This window comes from Gymnoscopelus braueri (genome assembly GCF_963280865.1).
Source record: "Gymnoscopelus braueri genome assembly, chromosome: 8".
Classification (NCBI taxonomy): domain Eukaryota; kingdom Metazoa; phylum Chordata; class Actinopteri; order Myctophiformes; family Myctophidae; genus Gymnoscopelus; species Gymnoscopelus braueri.
In genome coordinates, this window is record NC_137609.1 from 33,013,708 (window position 1) to 33,034,514 (window position 20,807).

Here is a 20,807-nt window from a genome sequence, read left to right on the forward strand (position 1 = left end):
TACAGCACTTCTGTGTGAGAAGACACTAATCATCAGTGGTGACACCGGTGACAGTTTTCTGTAAAGGATATCAGCGCTGCTGAGTGGAACTTTCCTGCCTGTATCCCTGGAGGTGTGTGAACACTGGAGCTGGACCTTCTGAACTGTGAATGACACATACATTGCTGTGGTGGACATCAAGGGACTATAATACGTTCACACATGCTGAGACAAATACACGCATTCAGGCTGAGCCATGGAGAGTGTGCCTGAGAAAACACAAACAGCTGAGGACCATGAAAGTCAGATCCACGAGGATATTCCATGTGAAAAAAACTCTTACGTCCAGCAATCAGAACTAGACTGCATCGGTAGGTACGCACTCTTGTATAACTCTGGTGTAATTTATATTATACATATATATTTACCCTGCTACATTTACTTTCTAGGTGGAGATGGCAATGACAACATAATAAATGCGATTATTCCAAAGCCTGGCCCACAAAACCGCAAGGTCCAAGATGCATCATTACGGCACATCTGGAATATGAACTACCAAGAGGCAGCTATCTACTTGCAGGTACTTACAAGCACTGAGCTATGTCCGTTTTAGTTATCAAAATTACAAAAGCAGAACTACCAAAACTAGTAGCCTTTAGTTCAAGTGATGGTGTGATGAACTCCAGCTGATGATGATAATGGCTTTTATTATATCCTCAGAACTTTTTACCATTTAAATAGCCCCCTTCTTCTCAAGATCTGTTCAGACAAATGCTTATGCCTGGTTCTTATGTGTACTATACAGGAAGGCGAAAACAATAATAAATTCTTCACCCACCCTCGGAACAAGAAGGCACTGGCTGCATACCTGTTTGCCAACAACCACCTGTTCTACATGATGGAGCTGTTTACAGGCCTGTTGCTGATGATGCTGACACTGTGCGAGGATCCCGCTGTGCTTAAACTGGACGTCTATGTAAGTGGACACACACACACACACACACACACACACACACACACACACACACACACACACACACACACACACACACACACACACACACACACACACACACACACACACACACACACACACACACACACACACACACACACATTTGAAATATTTATTTATGTCCACATAGACAGAAGTACAAGATGTAAAAAGGACATAAACACTGCCAGTGCAGTCAGATAAAGGGAAAACAGCCAGTTACAAAGTGCATGTAAGGCAGAGCATTGTTACAATCAAAACAAAAGATGGCATACTTGTCGAACACAGCGGACAACAATCATGGGTAAAGGGAACAAGGCCTCCTCCAAATTGAGCGGTTTCCTTTAATAGCTGATATTGAGCAGTACCTTGCTAATTGTTTAGCCCTCCTTTTGGAGAGGCCGGCCATTTGAAGGCCCCTCACAACCAACTTGTGCACACACACACACACACACACACACACACACACACACACACACACACACACACACCCACACCCACACCCACACCCACACACACACACACACACACACACACACACACACACACACACACACACACACACACACACACACGTGCACTTGCGCACACATGGATAATAACAGGATAATGATAATTGTACGCCATGCTTCTTATACTGTAGGTCCATGCCACTGTGGAGCTGTTGACTTTGGCCATGGTGGCATTCGAACTGTGCATGAAACTACGTTGGCTGGGTTTCCGCACCTTCAAGCGACACAATAGGTCCATATTGAAGGTAATGGGCGGCGGGTGCACCTCTGATACTTGCGGATCATATGATTCATTCAAGATTCAGGATTACAATTATTTGGTTTTGGTTCCTTAACATTGTAGCAGCAACAACAACAACAACAAGACGTCAAATACGTCATGAGGCCTGACGCCCCGTGTGTCATGATTTTTTTTTTTTTTTGATGATTTGAAGATTTGCTGCTCCATTCACTTCTTGTTTAACTTTTTACTGAAAAAGGCTGTATCTCGGCTCCTAAGCACTTTTTTTTTTACAATTAATTTTGGTTGTGGCACCAAAATTCCATAAATAAGCATGGCATGGTTAACCACATTCACCAAAAATAGCCGTTCATGTGACATATTGTGAGCTTGTAGATCGGCTATTTTTGGCAAATAGATTTGGTGTAGACGAAAAAAAGCGAGCCAACTCAGGTCCAGTTTACTCCAGAGGGTTTAAAAATAACAATAGTAGTAAATAGGAGGTAAAGCAATGCTTGAAGTTGCTGTGTGCATGGGTCCTACTTCTAAATATTACATCCATATAATTTGTTCACTGCGCAGTATATCTATAATACATATATAAGTATCTATTTATGTACAGTATATATGTGTATGTATATGTATTTGTGCATATATTCCTATGTGCAGTCTTACGCAATTGTGTGGTTTGTGTTTAATTATAGTAGGTGTGTGAGGAGTGCTATGTGCGATTGTGAGCGAGTAGCTGCCTCTGTGTACTGTGTGTGTGTGTGTGTGTGTGTGTGTGTGTGTGTGTGTGTGTGTGTGCGTGTGCGTGTGCGTGTGCGTGTGCGTGTGCGTGTGCATGTGTGCGTGTGGGTGTGGGTGTGGGTGTGGGTGTGGGATGGGGCGTGTACACTTCATATGAAAACATAACACATAATAAACATGTTAATAATGCATTACAATCTACTTATAACACTGTATATAAGCACTCATAAATACTCATAAAGCAACCGTAGGTCTAAAATAATTAAGTAGTGAAAGCACATCAATCAGTCAGTCTATCAAATAAGAAACTAAAGGGCTCCAGTATGATATTTTTTATCCTATATTTCTTTACTTTAAGGGACCAGACCCTATGGCAGGTTTTGCAAACCATACTATGCTTTACTGTACTGCGCAGTCTATGTAACTATGTTGTATTTTGACACTAGGCCTTGCAGTTTTTCACACTATGGGAGGAAACTGGAAACTGATGACAAACAGATAAAAAAGAGAGAAGTATGACTGAGTATATACCAGCTCAGTGGCCTTGAGGTTAGAGTCTCCACCCTGAGACTGGCCCATACCAAAGGCCCATACAAAAGAAATGGGACCCAATGCCTCCCTGCTTGGCACTAACAGCAACAGGTTGGATTTGGAGTAAGTCCCTGTGACTACTAGCGTCAGGTCCAGGGGGTGTTCTTATACATCATGGCTGGGGGATCTCTCTAGGTCGTCCTCAGACGAGCCCTCCATTGTCGCTTCCAGTCATCCGTACATCAGCTCGTTGAGGCTTTGCACTCCTGCATCTTTCTTGAGTACATCCACGTATGTTAATGTAGGATGGCCTCGTGACCAATTTGCTGGCTGGCAGCTCTTGATGTCTTTGGCAGTGTCCTGGGACGTAGGCTACTTGGACAAAAAATTACTTATTTTCTATCAATTAGTCGCCCCATGAAGCCTTGAATTCATGGAGATTTTTTTGTTTTTGTCGCATTCCTAAGCCAATAATTTGATGACCGGCAGAAAGATGCTAATGTCTCTGGTAGGAGACTCAAAGTTGACGCTTTGAGTCTCCTACTGGAGCCGCAAATTATTGGCTTGCGACAAATGCAACAAAAACAAAATAATCCCATGAATTCAAGTCTCCATGGCGTGTGTAATTGACAGAAAAAAAGTCATTTGGGGGGTGACCTATCCCTTTAAGCCGCCTCACCCTACAGAAACATGAGATAGGCTCCTGCCCTATGGGCCACATGACTCGGGAACCATAGGCTGTCAATTTTATCATCAACTTCACATTGAAATTTGTTGCCCAGTAGATCATATAACATGCACAAAAAGTGGCAAATATGATCATCCAAAGTAAACACGAAGAAATTTATAAAATGTGCTGCGTGTGCAAAAAGTAATTAGATTTAATAGGACAAAATAATGCATAAAAAGATACCAAAGTGGACTCTCATAATACCATATTTGAGCTTTTATTTTATTCCTATTACAGCTAGTAGCCTATCCTCTCGATGGCTTACTTTTGAGTGCTTATAATTATAGTGTTAGTAGCAGATTACAATACATTTATACTTGACCTTATAAGTTATTATAAAATGCTTTATAATGTGTTGTGATTAGGAGAAATTTTTAAAACAATGAAAAAAGATTGGTGCTAGCCTAGTGTTCTGGGTGAGCCAGATGTGCCAGATGAGTCATTTAATCTTTTCTCTCTGTGACATAGACGTGCGTGTTGGTGCTACAGTTCGTGGAGGCCGCTGTGGTTCTCATCAGACAGAAATCTCACATCCGTGTGACCAGAGCTCTCAGACCTATAATCCTGGTGGACTGCTCATATTGCGGTTCAGTACGCAGGTACAGTACAGAACATTGTTGCTATCGGGGCAGGAACCTTGTATGTCCAAAACCATTACTTTCAGGAAATTCTAATGGATCTAATGTAGTTATTAATTATTAATTATTATTTATTATTTATTACAAAATAATGCACTCATTTATATATATATGTTTTAAGAAATATGGAGATATGCGGTTTCTAGCCGATAGCAACTATATTGAACACATGTATAACTAGAAACAAATTTCCTAAGAAAATTTTAATGTGCCTGCAGCTGGCTGGAGACTCAAAATAGTGTCACTACAAAGTACCACCAATCGACACCAAATGGCCTAAAACGTGCTCCTAACAGGTTTTTGGGTGGTCCATTTTGGTGGAGTAAAAAAAAAGCAGCAAAAAAAAATATTTCAAAAATGAATAAAAAATAAACCGAAACATAAAAAAACCCAAAAGATTTAAGGGAAAGATGAGCATGAAAAAAATCTAATATTTTTTTTTATATATAAACAATTACTCAAATGGTTTCAAGTGCTTGTTTCACCCACTTCTGGTGGTCTGAGGCAACTGAGCATTAATATTTGTTCGCAGACCCCCATTTAGGGGGGGTAGGCGAAGTTTCGGAGCATTTTGGGCACTTTTCAAAACCGGAAGTGAATCCGGAAGTGAATCACTTTTGGGTCTGATGCAATTGTTAATAAATAAATATGATTAAATATGGCGGATTACAACAAGTGTTTTGCCATTACATGGCAGGTACACTTAATAACATTAACATTACGATCGTTTTACAATTGGGCCCTATCATTGCTGACAACATGGTTCCCTCTTTTCTTCCAATCAGAAACTTGCGTCAAGTTCTCCAGTCACTTCCCGCCTTCATTGAAATCCTCTTCCTGTTGTTCTTTTCCATGATTATATTTGCAGTCTTGGGTAAGTGTTACATCTACTGCCTGATTTATACTTCGTTGTATGTTACTACTACGGCCTACCATCACTAAATGCAGCAAAAAATAATAGAGGGCTATAGCTGTAAGCTAGCACACGGAAGTATGTTCACTATGGTGGCAATTTCCCCCACCCCTCAGAGTATGCCGTACTGTAAGTGTACGATGTGTGGATCAAGTTCAACATCGAGCTGTCCACTTTCAACCATAAATTACTGTGCAGTTTTTTGGGTGGGTAGCTGTAGCTTAGTGGGTAGTGCTCGGGGCCGTCTGCAGAATCAAAATTTCACTGGTTCATTTCCTGGGCGCGCCCAATATGTCGAAGTGTCCCTGAGCAAGACACTTATAGCTGCTCCGCCCCGAGCATCTCTGAGCAGTCAACACCTGGGTGAAGCTGAAACTGAATGAATAATGAATTAATTAATAAAGGTCTCTATCTTGTTTGATTATAGTCTGTTGTCTCTTCTCAGGATACTGGCTGTTCTCTTCAAACCCTGCTGATCAGGTATGTTTGATTATATAGAGCATGGAGGACATTAGTTTGTTTGGGTATATGTTTGGTTTTCCTGGATAGCAGTTCATGTGTCTCACTTGTGGTCAGAGTGTACTGATCTGAGTCCACTTTTCTCCCCACAGTACTTCAACAGTCTGGAGAACAGCATGGTCAGTCTGTTTGTACTGCTGACCACAGCAAAGTAAGCACAGCAGAACACACTGTTTTGTTCAGAGCCATTTGCACACATGTACGCGAGCTACATGCATCAAGGGGCGTTCGGTGGTGCAGTGTTAAAGTAGGCTACCTGACCACCACCGGCAGAGGCTGAGGGTTTGAATCCACCACGATGCATCCGGCTTGCGCAGTGTTAAAGTAGGCTACCTGCCCGACCACCACTAGCAGAGACTGGGGGTCTCGAGGGGAGGGTGAGCGGCACCTGCTCAGCAGGGAGTGTTGGGCGGGAGGAGTAGGACGGAGGCTCTGCGTCCTCCCGGTGGGGGCCCCTCACTGGCAGGTGAGCCAGTAGGATACAACAGTAGTGACAACACAGAAATGTGTGTGTGGGGAGGAATTAATTAGCGTAACGACTAAAGTGGGGAGAAAAAGGGGTAAAAAGCAACAACAAAAAAGTTATAATATGCATCAATTCCTTCTTACTTTTTTAGCTCAACTAAATGTTTTCCATACCACATGCTTCTTTTTGTGTTTGTTTGTTCAACCACTTGCTGTTATGTAACTGGTGTCACTGGTTGATAACAATCTTCCCTATTTCCTGTAGTTACCCTGATGTGATGATGCCAGCGTATGCCAAGAATCAGTGGTCCTGTTTCTTCTTCATTGTTTACCTCTCCATAGAACTGTACTTCATCATGAACCTGGTACTCAGCTTGCTCTCTACTATTTTAAATGTTCTGTTAATGTTAGCTGTATAGCACGGCAGTCCAACTCCAAATGAGACTGCACTGCATCCTGAAAACTGTTTAAACATGACTTTGGTCAGCATATCCATAGGCGGATTATTACGTGTCCATGCCCCTGAGCATGGACACGCAAAAAGTTTGAAATGGGTCTTAAAAGTGGTACATGTAGTAGATATGACGTTTACAGTATAGTCATACGTCCCTTTACTTAACCCATTTTGGGCGGGAACCCCTATTTGTAACTATACCTTTCAGGACGGGAACCCCTTTTGGGGTTCTTGTTGCTATGTACAGTATATAGCAACATACATTTGTTGTAATTTTTGAAACATTCTTTGATTTTTTTTAGAAAACGGCCTCAGGTCTAAATGGATTAAAGGGAAGTTTGTGATGGGTTTGATATAACCTCTCAAGCCAGACAACTCTGACAACTGAATGTCGTGAACTGAAGCAATTTTTAAGTATTTCTGAATAACCTGTACATCCAGTCATTTTGGGCATAAACAAGTTGCAGGATACATTTTGGTCTGATAATGATGCACCGTGCATGTTCACATCATGTATAGACTACTTTACATTTCTGGTCAAAAATGGTCTTAAGACCATTTTTCAAATATTGTATTTTTTTACATTTTGGACAAAAATAGCCAATCTGCCATTGAGGTGCCCACTCTTCCTTAGTGCCAACTCTTCTTGTATCCAAGTCCTATAGAATAGATAAACTGGTAAACTGATCATAATGCTTTCAGAGAATGTTTACTTTAGGCTGTTCTTTCAGTTTCTCAAACTTTGAGGGCTCTGTTACTGACATGAACAACTAAGAAATGCCAAGTTATAACGGTGACTATACACAGAGGCTTAGGACCCCCCAGAGTACTTGGGCCCCTAGGCCTGGGCCCAGTAGGCTCTTATAGTAAATCTACTCCTGAGCGTATCACATCCTCTTTGTCATCGACTGTGATTAAACTTGGTGTTTTAAACATCATTATCATCACGGCATTGCACTCTCTCTGTTCCCTCCACAGCTTCTAGCAGTGGTGTATGAAACGTTTAACAACCATGAAAAGATGAAGTTTAAATCTCTACTGCTTCACAAACGCACAGCCATCGACAATGCCTTCCGACTGCTAGTTAGCCGACAGGTACAGTATGCCCACAGTCTTCCTCCTTGTTATCAGTGGTGTAAAGTAACTAAGTACATTTACTCAAGTACTGTACTTAAGTACAAATTTGAGGTAGTTTTACTTTACTGGAGCATTTCCAATTTTCTATACTTGTACTTCTACTCCACTACATCTCAGAGAAAAATGTTGTACTTTTTTGAAAACTTTTAGTTACTAGTTACTTAGTAGATTTTGATTATTATTACAAAACAAATACATTAACCACTTCAGCCCTATTTAAATGTGGCTATTTGAAAATAGCCAATCTACAAGCTCACAATGTGTCGCATTGTGACACGTTGTTGCTTTCATTGAATTCATTTTTCATAAAACAGTAATGAGGTGCATTCATAACCATTTTATTATATGGACCTATAGTGTCTGAAATATCTATCTATCATAACCACTACATCATATATTCCTCTCTGTCAGTGGTGGAAAAAGTAGCTCACATTTTGTACTTAAGTAAAAGTATCAATAGCCTACTGCAATGTAGAAATACTCTGTTACAATAAGTATAAAAATCTTTTGAAAATAGCAGATCTACAAGCTCACAATGCAAGCTTGTAGATCAGCTATTTTCAAATGTTTGAAATGGTTAATGTAGCCTATGTTTTGTAATAATAATCAAATGACAGTGGAGTAAAAGTACAATATTTGTCTCTAAGATGTAGTGGAGTAGAAGTAAAAGTAAAGAAAATTGGAAAGTAAAAGTACCTCAAAATTGTACAGTAGGCTACTTGAGTAAATGTACTAGTTACTTTACACCTCTGCTCTTTCTCTCTGTGTGTGTGTGTGTGTGTGTGTGTGTGTGTGTGTGTGTGTGTGTGTGTGTGTGTGTGTGTGTGTGTGTGTGTGTGTGTGTGTGTGTGTGTTGTCTCCAGATGCCGAACGGTGTTTCTCTGAAGCATTTTGATGGCCTGATGCGCTTCTACCGGCCACGGATGTCCGCCAGAGACCGCTTACTGACATTTAAAGCTCTCAACAGCGATGCTGCAATGCTTAGGTACCAGCAGCACCAGAGCCATAAAGAGAGTTCTGACAGCAGCGTGTCGTTACTCTCTTTTCTATACTCTGACCAGCACTAAACACAAACAGTGTTGCCAGTTTCTGTGAGAGACATAAGCAACCAGGTCTATGAAAACAAGCCCAAAAGAAGCGACTATAATAGGCCAAGAGCACTTTAAACCTATATGCATTGGATATTTGAAAATAGCCGATCTACAAGCTCTCAACGTGTCGCGACTTGCGATGCGACGTATTGTGAGCTTAAGTTATTTTAAAAAGGAAAAACTTTTTTTAAAAAGTGACAAATGTGGAATATTTTTGAAACATTTTAACAACACTAATCTTCTATGGGGGGTCCTTGTATTATTATTGTTATTACACCTTAGAGAAAAGCTCAACAAACTGCAACCCGCAACTACTATCATTATTATAAATGTAACTGTGATGTTTTACATTCTTTTTGCCTAATACAATTTTCAATCAATCAACCCAATATTCACAAGCGACTTGCTTATAATAAGCAGACATGGCAACATTACACACAAGCTTTAAGTAGGCTACTGTAGAGACCCCTGGTGGTGCAACAAGGTAATGCTGTATGCATCCACTGAGTATTATGGACCGAATCCAGTCCTAAACTTGAACCACTTAAGGGATATTTCTCTTTCAAACATGTTTGGGGTCATTTTAACATCTACTTGGGCTTTTGTGTTTCACCCTAGACAGTTTTGAAGTTGCTTGATTCAGTATTTAGATATGTGATATTAATTTTATCAGACACGCCCCATTCCAAACCCATTTTAACATTAACATTTATTTTTATGAAATGTTTTAATTATTTTTTATTGAATATCAAATATCTAAATACTGAATCAAGCAACTTAAAAACTGTCTGCGATGTTCACAATAGTCCAAGTAGACGTTAAAATGACCCCAAACATGTTTGAAAGAGAAATACCCCTTTAACCACTATTTCGGTTGACCGGGGTCCCCCAGGGCTCTGTATTGGTCCACTCCTCTGCAGCTTTTCACCCCAGAATAGGGACGCGAGGTCCATGGGGTGAACAATATTTCGTCATTTTCTATTTCTAATTCTACTTTTGCTCCTCTGTTACTTACAGCCAAGATGACTTGTATAAGTTCTATGAGTTCATTGACCTCAAATGGAAGGTAAGTGAATGTCAACCTCAATCTGTTTAGATCCACTTGTATTGCTTTTCCTGTATGTCTGTGGTTGTGGTTGTCACTCTGAAAACATGGTTCTCTGTGTTTGATGACCAGCCGCCACGAAGTAGAGGACATTGGTATGATCACCTTCCACACCAGACCATCTACAAAGGCGAGTTCTCTCCCCCCCTCTCTCTCTCTCTCTCTCTCTCTCTCTCTCTCTCTCTCTCTCTCTCCCTCTCTCTCTCTCTCTCTCTCTCTCTACTAGGGATGCCGGTATTGGCAACAATGGCCATACAAATGCAATAGCTGTATCAAACCGATATAATATAAAGGTTTTTAGCTGATATTTTATTATCATATTAATGTTTGAACGTGAAGCTTTTGTGATGATGAAGGCTGCAGATTCAGTTAGTGTTTTCTGGGGAAGCTTTCAAAGGGGTCAACAAGTTGGAAACAAGTAAAAAATAAAATAATACTTTAAGTAAAATTTAAGCTGTTTGTGTGTGCGTGTGCGTGTGCGTGTGCGTGTGCGTGTGCGTGTGTGTGTGTGTGTGTGTGCGTGTGTGTTAATTTTTAATAGGCATCAGTTTTCTGGTGGAGTCAAAGGCCTTCGAATATGCAATGTGTGAGTGCATTTCATTACTTACAGTATAACATACCTGTTTGTTCTTAGCAACATGGAAAGATATTGTCTATTCATATGCCTAACCTCTCCTTGTACCTGCAGACATGGTGGTGGCTGTTAATGCCGTGTGGATTGTTGTTGAGACATACATTCTAAGTAGTAATGCCCGTCAAATGACGCCTGTGCCACACACTTTCGTTGTCTTCCTTAGCAGTGAGTACATCTCGTTCTGTCTCGCTCGCATACGAAAGCCAGAAAAATCAACATGTGATACACAATTTGCTGGTAATTGACCCACACCCAAACAGACACAATCTCTGTTCTCGCTGACTCTCTCCCCAGTTTATGCTGCAGAGGTGTTTTTGAAAATAACAGGATTGGGGCCGAAGCCTTATTTCAGATGCTGGTGGAATGTGTGAGTACTGGCCTCCTCTCACGTGTGACATCTTAACAGCACTCAACAGCAATCCAATATGGCTATTATCTAGAAAGACACATGCGGTAGGCTACAGGTATATTAGGACATGTATGAAAAGCAAGTTCATGTTGTGTGTTTGTTAACTTTTGTGTTTCCTCAACAAAGGTTTGACTTCTTATTGACGGTGTTTGCCGCCCTGTGCTTGATTGCTAGTGGCTTTGTCAGTTCGCTTTTCTACTTAAATGCCACAGCAGTGCTCAGACCTCTTCGGCTTCTCAGGTGGGCCTCCATTCAATGTAGTGTCTAGTGTCAGGGTGTATTCATGTACTTTATTGATGTTTCTTGTATATAGCCAGTGATGGGAAAAGTACTCACATTTTTTACTTAGTAAAAGTATCAATACTGCAATGTAGAAATACTCTGTTATAAGAAAAAGTCCGGAATTCAAAATGTTTTTGAGTAAAAGTACAAAACTATTGGTATCAAAATGTACTTAAAGTACCAAAAGTAGAAAGTACTCTTTATGCAGAATGTCCCATTTAACAAGTTTTCAAATGTAAAAAAATCTACAAGCTCACAATGCGTCACATCGCAACGCATTGTGAGCTTGTAGATTGGCTTGATTTTAAAATTTAAAATGGCCGAAATGTATATAGGGCTGAAGTGGTTAATGTATGTTTTGTAATAATAATCAAAATCTACAAAGTAACTAATGACTAAAGTTTTCAAATAATTGTAGTGGAGTAAAAGTACAATATTTGCCTCTGAGATGTAGTGGAGTAGAAGTAAAAGTACTGAAATTTGGAGATACTCCAGTAAAGTAAAAAATACCTCAAAATTGTACTTAAATGCAGTACTTGAGTAAATGTACTTAGTTACTTTACACCACTGTATATAGCCTTATTTATATCTGGAAGATAGGCAGGTGTGCTTCTTCTGGACGCTTTCATGAGCAGTGGGTGCTTAGCCACAGGAACGACTAGTTAGAAAAAGTTACCACACTAAGGTGAAAGTGTGGTAACTTTATTCCACATGTATTCTCTTATTTGGTAAAATAAGAGAATACAAGAGAAATGCTCAGTGGTTAGTTAGTTAGTTAGTTAGTTATTTATTTCAGTCATGATTTTCAACAAAACAGTTGAACATACAGCACAACTTTTTAAACAAAACAGTTGAACATACAGTACAACTTAGTCAACAAGACTAATTGACCGAAAAGGTATGGGCTGAAGCCGAAGCTTATTTTGCCCACCTTTTTACCATTTAAAATAAATTATCAAAGTAGCATAAGAGCAAACAAAAGAAAATGAACAAACACAGAGCTTCAAATATTACATTTCAGAACAGACGAAACAAAAAGAAACAACAATTTGATTAGTTTACAGTAAAACAGTAAACAGTTTGTTTATAACTTTTTCTATTTATCTTATAACAATATATTTTATCACTAGCAGCATTTATACCTATTCTATTTATTTATAAACTTTATCCTTCCTATTGTTAAGTTACTTGGCGCTACACTTTCCATATATATGAAGTGATTGCTTCATACATATAATAATATATGCACTCAAATACACACTCACAAACTTATTTCTCCACATATGTATGCGTGCATATGAAAGTATGCCCACACACATATGGATACTCACTTTCATATTTATATCTATTTATTGCATGTATATATAGCTATCAATTACCTTTGCTTTATATAATTTCTAATTTCTAATCTAATTTCTTTATTGGCCAACGCATTTCAAGTACCAGCCTTCCTCAGAGCAAAAATAAGTGATCTGAGGAAGGCTGGTGCAGAAACTTTGTGGTGGCCTTATTTATATGCATGTGGTTCTTCTCTCTCTCTCCCCTCCCAGGTTTTTTCAAATTGGGCAGAGGTATCGTACCATGTTGGACGTCATGTTTCAGCTTCTCCCCAACATGGCAAGTCTGAGCCTGACCTTGCTCATGTTCTATTATTCTTACGCAATTATTGGGATGGAGTCCTTTGCCACTGTGGTCTACCCCAACTGCTGCAAGTGAGTAGCTGGCCTGTATCTACTGTATAAAGTTCAAATTGTGGTGAGTGGGTGGTGTGTCTCTGGGTCTGTCTGTGGCCGGTTGTATAATGCCTATATTTGGACTGGACATGCTTGACATCATGCCTGATGTCACAATATGCAAAATAAGCGTTGTGAGGTTGACGTCAGTGCAAATGCCTGTAAGTGCTTAAGCCCTTTATACCTTGGGTATGACAACTAGTGAAAACAGATGATCTACAAGCTCCACCGTGCTGTGAGCTTGTAATAAGTTAACTATTATTTAAAAAATGTTATTTTGTGAAATATTTGTATTTATTTAGATTTTATTTATTGCCTATAATTCCCAAAATAGGGACGGCAAGTTGAAAGTGGTTAACCCCAGTCCCTGTACCCCCCAAAATTGTTTTGTTGCTTGATTTCTACTAAACTGTAGTTCTGCTTATCCAATCAACTCCTCAGCACCAGTTGGGTCACAGAATACTACAAACAGACCAACATCACCGTAGGCAACACGACAGAATTGAAGGAAGGAGGCTACTATTATCTCAATAACTTTGACAACATTCTCAGAAGCTTTGGTAAACACACTACTTGTTGCTATTCTGTTTCTCTATACATTTAAAAACCCTTGAGCCCCAGCATCCCTATTCTGTCATGAAACTTGGTCGGCTCGTGAAAACAGATAATCAGTTAATCAGAGCCTCACAGTACCACATTCAGTTCATATAAAATAGGAACTGAACCCCCGTTAATAACCATACAAGAATAACGTCCCCCTTTTTCTCTTTAGCTAAAAACCTATACATTTACCAAAATGACTATTTGCTTACCTTATTTCTGTCTAGTGACACTGTTTGAGCTGACAGTAATCAACAACTGGCATATCACCATGGTAAGATCATGTCACCTGTTTTTCAATAGCCTTGTCTTTGCTTGTCAGTGACTGAAGGAAAACGTTGTCTGACAGCTACAATATATCCACTCTCCCATAGGAAGGAATAACCTCCATGACATCCCGCTGGAGCCGCCTGTTTTTCATGGCTTTCTACATTACCACCGAGGTGCGTGCATGCGTGCGTGCGTGCGTGCGTGCGTGCGTGCGTGCGAGAGAGAGAGAGAGAGAGAGAGAGAGAGAGAGAGAGAGAGAGAGAGAGAGAGACTTGTATTGTGAACTATTGTGATGGTATGTCCACCTGTTTAATGCCTGCTGTAGATGGGACTAGACCAGGGCCAAGGCACCCCAGTGTCCCCGTGGCACCCGTACATGTAAAAAACAATAAAGAATTTGATAAATGGACTGAAGTAATGTTATACATACATATGATTTGAACATTTTTTTGTTGCAATTGTAGAAACATTAGGCTTTAAATTGTTCAAGCATGTTAAAATCATGTATACTTTACATTACTTCAGAACAACGTCTTTATTTTGTCACATTTTGGAAAAGAAATCCAATTTAACAATGTTTAAGGGCCCACTTTTCTGGTTACCCTTTGGTTAACATATATGAACCCCCCCCCCCCCCTTGTATTCTGCATGCAAGTACAGTATTCTGTATTGATGTGTGTCTCCTCCCCCAGGTGACCATTGCCATCATTGTGAGTTTCATTCTGGAGGCTTTTGTGTTCCACATGAACTATAGCCGCAAGCACCCAGATGAAGGTGTGTGTGTGTGTGTGTGTGTGTGTGTGTGTGTGTGTGTGTGTGTGTGTGTGTGTGTGTGTGTGTGTGTGTGTGTGTGTGTGTGTGTGTTTGTGTGTGTGCATGCGTATGTATGTGCATACGTACGTTCAGTGTGTGTATAAGTATATTGTAAAATTATCTCTCAAAGCAGCGTCTTTTTTTCAAAGGTGTGTGTGTGTGTGTGTGTGTGTGTGTGTGTGTGTGTGTGTGTGTGTGTGTGTGTGTGTGTGTGTGTGTGTGTGTGTGTGTGTGTGTTTGTGTGTGCATAACAATGTAATTTAGAAAATCGTCCCCCATAAATAGACTAATATAAATGTGCGTGTGTGTGTGTGTGTGTGTGTGTGTGTGTGTGTGTGTGTGTGTGTGTGTGTGTGTGTGTGTGTGTGTGTGTGTGTGTGTGCGCGTGTGTGTGCGTGCGTGCGTGTGCGTGTGTGTGTGTGTTTTAGAGAAAGGCATAGAGTCTGAAGTAGAGGTTAGTCGTGATGAGGTCTTGGCCATGCTGGAGCTGTACACACAGACCTGTCCAGGACACAACTCTCTACAGGACGTCCTAAAGGACATGGACCCCAGTGGGGTGAGAGCATATCCACATGAGCCAAACAGATCCTGTCACTGTATACTGTATCTGCCACTCTATGTCTAAATCAGTGGTTCTCAAACTTTTTTTCTAGCCCCCTTCCTCTTCATCATAGTCCTGGACTATGTGGTCAGGAAGGCCATCAGTGGACGAGAGCAGGATCTGCCGAAAATAGCGAGCTTGTAGATCTGCTGTTTTCGGCAGAAATATGCAAATGTTTCGCCTATTATGACATGTCCAAAATATATTAGGGACAACATCATCTGCATGTGGTTGTCTACACCCTCCCTCATGACAAACTGTAGGGGTTAACAGTAACAGGAACAGGAAGTGTGAGGTGAAATATGGGAATTGGCATAAGTTAACGACTAAATTGAGAGAAAAAGCATAACAGTAAAAAAGTTATACATAGATAAGTTTGTGTGATTTTGGTGACGGCTATCTAGGTGCGTCTCCACCAACTAAAGAGAGGAAAATTGCACAAAAGCGAAGCGCACACCTCGCTATATGCGGGTCAAGCTGGTCCTAGCATGTATTGCGCAGACGGCACAAAACAAACAAACAATGACAATAGAGAAAGGGAAACAAACAATCCCTGAGAATGTAAAAACGTAATGTTGTTTATGCGTAGTTCAACTGCTAGGGCTGACACTATTACATAGTTACAGATTAGTTTTTGTTATTTATTTAAATAAATGAATCACTGTGAAAAATCTCTCTCTCTCTCTCTCTCTCTCTCTCTCTCTCTCTCTCTCTCTCTCTCTCTCTCTCTCTCTCTATATATATATATATATATATAAAATAATTGATTTTCAATAATTGATTAATATATTTTGTCTATTATATAAAAATAATATATTTATATAATAGACTAAATTGATTAATATTGAAAATCAATAATTTTATTTAAAGCATATTTTTTCTATAATCGATTAAGTCAATTAGTCTGATTAACTGTTGCACCCCTAACAGTCTTTTTTTCTGTGGGAATGTATGCAGCACTCATCTCTCATTGGTCGAAGGTTACGGACTAAGTGTGACCTCAGCTTGAAAATGTACGCGGAGGAGATTGAGGTGAGATGCTGGTTGGAAACATTGATTGATTGATTGAATACTTTATTTAGAAGTTTTGCAGAAAAAAGCACATGAAAGCACAGTTCAAATACAAGCTCAACTAAATAGGATTAAAACCCCCCAAAAAAGGGCACGGTGGCGCAGTCGGTAGCGCTGTTGCCTCATAGCTAGAAGGTCCTGGATTCGATTCCCACTGGGGACACTGTGGGCGCTGGAGGCGTGTTCTCTCCTCCACGTCATCAGTGCCCATACCCTAGGTGGGGTTGGCGAAAGGGCCTTTCTGTGTGGAGTTTGCATGTTCTCCCCGTGTCCCCTAAAGTACCCTCACAAAAAAATGCAGTATTCCTGGTCTCTATACTGCCTCCCCCTGGTCAGCCAGGCATGGAGGGGAAAGGAACTGGTTGGAATAACGTGTTCCTTCCACGCGCTACGTCCAACTGGGGAAACTCCCCCCTGTCAGGTGATAAGAAGTGGCTTGCTAGCTCCTCATGCATTGAAGGAGACATGAGCTCAGTTCTTGGCTCTCCCCAGGCTGGCAGAGGGAGAGTAGCAGCCAGGATTATATGGTGAAAAAATGGGTTACAAAAATCATGGGAAAATAAAAAAGCCTATGGCTTGTTTCAATTGGGGTCCTTTGTACTCAATTCATAGTGATGACTACATCATGATGTATCAGCTTGTAATTTACTTTGTAAGGCCCTTGAATATTTGTGATTCTGCTTGTTTTCACACACAGAAGTGGTATGAAACCCGGGTGAAGTGGATCTCTGTCAATCCCTCGCAGCTCCCCTTGTCTGATAAATCCTCTTGAATTACATTGAAACAGAAATGAATTTACCAAAAACATTTAAGCAACTGAACACACTGCTGCAGCAGATAATTAACTTTAATACCTCCAGGAAATGTATAATTTGTACAGTGGATCAACAGTGTACATTTTCTTAATTTTTTCTTGTCATTCACTTGACAAAACGTTTGAGAGATCATTTTACGACACACACGCATGCATGTGCGCGCACACACACACACACACACACACACACACACACACACACACACACACACGCACACACACACACACACATGCACCCACCGCATCATGGATATTTCACTTTCAAACATGTTTGGGGTAATTTCAATGTCTATTTGGGCTTTTATGAGCACTCCAGACAGTTTTCAAGTTGCTTGATTCAGTATCTAGATATTTGATATTTGATATTCACTCGCCCCTTTCCTATACAAACCGATTGAAACTTCAAACTCCATTTAAACCATGTTAGATTAATTGAAAACATCCGTCCTTGATTCTGGTGACTAATATTGTCCTCCTAATATGTGAGGAGGCTGTGGTTTGTCAATTACTTTTTTCATTTATTTTATTTTATTCTATAGAACGAAGGACAGGTTTTTTTTTTATGAATCTAACATGGTTAAAAAGTTACAATGGGTTTATATAGGAAGGGGCGTTTTGATAAAATGAATATCAAATATCTAAATACTGAATTAATCAACTTAAAAACTGTCTGGGGTGCTCACAAAAGCCAGAGTACCCCAAACATTTTTTTTTACAATATATTGGATGTGGTTGCTGATGTAATATCATAAATGCTTTTTAATGGATTCCCTTTATTGACATACCTGCCTACATGCAGCCCAATGACCCCTCCCCATTCTTGCAAATTGTGCTGTGTTAGCTCCTGATTCATCTATTCTAGGTAGAGGCAGATCAAGACGTGCCATGCATCAACATGTTGGTTGTGAATAAAGTACTTATATTTGTGTGCCCAGTGATTTATTTACTTATTCATTTTAGGGCTGCAACTATCAATTATTTTCTTAGTAACTGCTCTATCAATGACTTTTTTGATTAATCAAATAACCAAGATTTTTTTTAATTAAATATCAAGGAATTGAATAACCACTTTTTTAATAAACGGCACTTCAACGTCTCACAACAGAGTCGTGCAACAATAGTGAATAGCACTTAAACAACTACTATTATTCAAATTGTCAACGCCAATTCCCCCATGCATGTGTAATGAGGTCCAACTTCAAGACCATATCATTCAATGCCAAGTGCCAACCCCCACTTTTGGTCTGGGGAAGGTGTAAAAAAAACACTTGCAGGGATTAACACCAGGTAGCGTGAGTGGGGTTCTTACTATCTCTCCCATATGCAACTCCTCACCATCCATGTTTCATTCCTCCCCATACCGGTGTACAAAACTGAGTTTCTCTCAGTTCATTTTCAAAACAAACTAGGCCTTATATTCACATTTCAGGCGTTGACAATCCTGATCAAGCGTGTGTGTGTGTGTGTGTGTGTGTGTGTGTGTGTGTGTGTGTGTGTGTGTGTGTGTGTGTGTGTGTGTGTGTGTGTGTGTGTGTGTGTGTGTGTGTGTGTGTGTGTGTGTGTGTGTGTGAGAGAGACCTGGAGCTACGAAAAAAGTAAGTAATAGGTTTGGTTACTATCATAAAAAAGTAAGACAAAATAATACTAATACATGCATACTAAGGGTTGTGTGTCTTAAATATAATACTGCTTAAAAAAGTGAAGTATGAATTGTCCGTCACATTTTTCCTTGAACTCATGACGTTTTCTATTGAGATCAAAGAGAAGACAGGACTTAATATGAATACACCTGCAAGTTATGGCTGTATTTGCAGCTTGGACCTGACACATGTTTTATTTTATTGACTGGTTGACTAGTTTTATGTCCCGAAAACATTCTCTTCCGGAGACAAAATTGGTCTAGTATATATGTGTGTACGTGTGTGGACATTAGTATATCTGTGCGTGCCGTGCACGTGCCGTGTGTATGGTAAAATGGTAAAATGGGAAATTCCCTATCAGCACCTAAACATTGCACCTTGATGTTAAAATGGGTATTTCAATCTCCAAAATGCTAATAAACTAATTAAGAATAAATCATTAATGTATGCTTTGGAAAATGTTCGGAAATAATGTAAAGTACATGATTTGAACATGCAGACCTACATTTAGGGAGACAGGGACAAAAGTAGCAGGGGACAAAACACGCTCAATAATTCTAATTAGAAATAAGCTAGAGGGGTGAGACTTCTTGTGCACATGCTCAGTAGGGTCCTCTCTCTGCCTATGGAAGGATAGAATGATCATTTCATCTCAGCAGAAGTTTTCAACAAAAAACTGATTTTGAGGTGTAAACGTAAATTTGAAAAAGTGTACGGTATTTTCCTTCTGCTGTCTAAAGATAAGATGTCAGCTAATTTAAACTTAGATGAATCTCTATGTTATTGGTCACAAATTAACGTCAGCAGCCTATGCTAGTATAGGTGTTTCTAGCTAGAATATGGGATTTTATCATGGTTGTCCCATCGGGGGCAAGACCGGGGTCAATTGTAACATGTGTTTTCAATGCAAGCTGATTTTTTTTGTCTGGGATTACATATATTTATGTTAGTAAATGAACATAATTTCACTAAATGTGACTACATTTCAAAGTAAAAATACATTTAAATAAAATAGACATACATTTGAAAATTTAAAATAAAATAATTTGAATAAAAATACAAAATAATTGTAATTATGTATATAAAACATGTTAAATTATAAAAAAATACATATTACTTAGTGATGTGCTTTTATTTGAGATAAAGTATGTTAATATGACTTATTTTTTCAGTGTTACAATTGCCCCCAACCAATTGTAACACTGTGACTCATTGCATTCAAATTAATATTTTAGTCTTGTCCTTATTAGTGAAAGCTTAAAATGGTATTATTAATTAGGGCACATATATATGTTTCTTATAGCAAAAGATGACTAGGATATTTCAAGTAGTCTATGAATTATGAAGGCAAATACAAAAAGTGTTACTTTTGTCCCTGGTCTCCCCCTACCCTTCAACTTCTTGTTTATGCCCAAAATGACTGGCTATACAAAGGTTTGTATCGATTTGTTGTAGCAATTGTACAAATATTTTGATGTAAATATAAAAGAAAATAGCAGGGGTCATCACCATGTCAGCTTGTGATGGGCATTTTTATCGAAATGTAATTTTTGCCACAGACTACAGGTGGTCAGGGGTAGCCTGGTAAACCCTCCCTCCGGAAATCTCATTTGTATTTGATTTCAATGCAAATGAGATTTCCGGAAGTGGGGGGGGGGGGGGTTAACAGGCTAGGTCAGGGGGTCCCCACCAGAAAAACTCCTCCTTGGTTCTCACAATCGGATGTTGGCACTTGGCAAACCTGTAGCCTACTATTGTCCAGGCATGTCCAGGCATGTATGCCTAGTCAAGCTCCTCCCATCTATCTCACTAACGGACATAACGGACAGACCCGCGGCTCACGCTCTACTCTACAGCTCATTCATTCTGATAACTCAGGTTTCCTAGAACTGAGGCTTCTTC

General features: G+C 39.7%; 1 protein-coding gene across 1 annotated transcript; it reads left to right on the forward strand.

Moving 5' to 3' along the window:
• On the forward strand, positions 1-18,173 carry LOC308090379 (two pore channel protein 1-like). The gene is made up of 25 exons (XM_080435528.1): positions 1-350; positions 429-559; positions 785-955; positions 1,617-1,730; positions 4,185-4,315; positions 5,140-5,228; positions 5,713-5,747; positions 5,879-5,937; positions 6,517-6,616; positions 7,684-7,800; positions 8,706-8,827; positions 9,951-9,999; positions 10,111-10,168; positions 10,580-10,624; positions 10,727-10,837; positions 10,967-11,039; positions 11,208-11,321; positions 12,914-13,075; positions 13,538-13,656; positions 13,924-13,970; positions 14,071-14,139; positions 14,659-14,740; positions 15,208-15,335; positions 16,338-16,412; positions 17,149-18,173. Exons 1-25 carry the CDS (start codon positions 236-238, stop codon positions 17,221-17,223), a joined length of 2,391 nt encoding a protein of 796 aa, XP_080291654.1. The 5' UTR covers positions 1-235; the 3' UTR covers positions 17,224-18,173.
• The last annotated feature ends 2,634 nt before the right edge of the window (positions 18,174-20,807 follow it).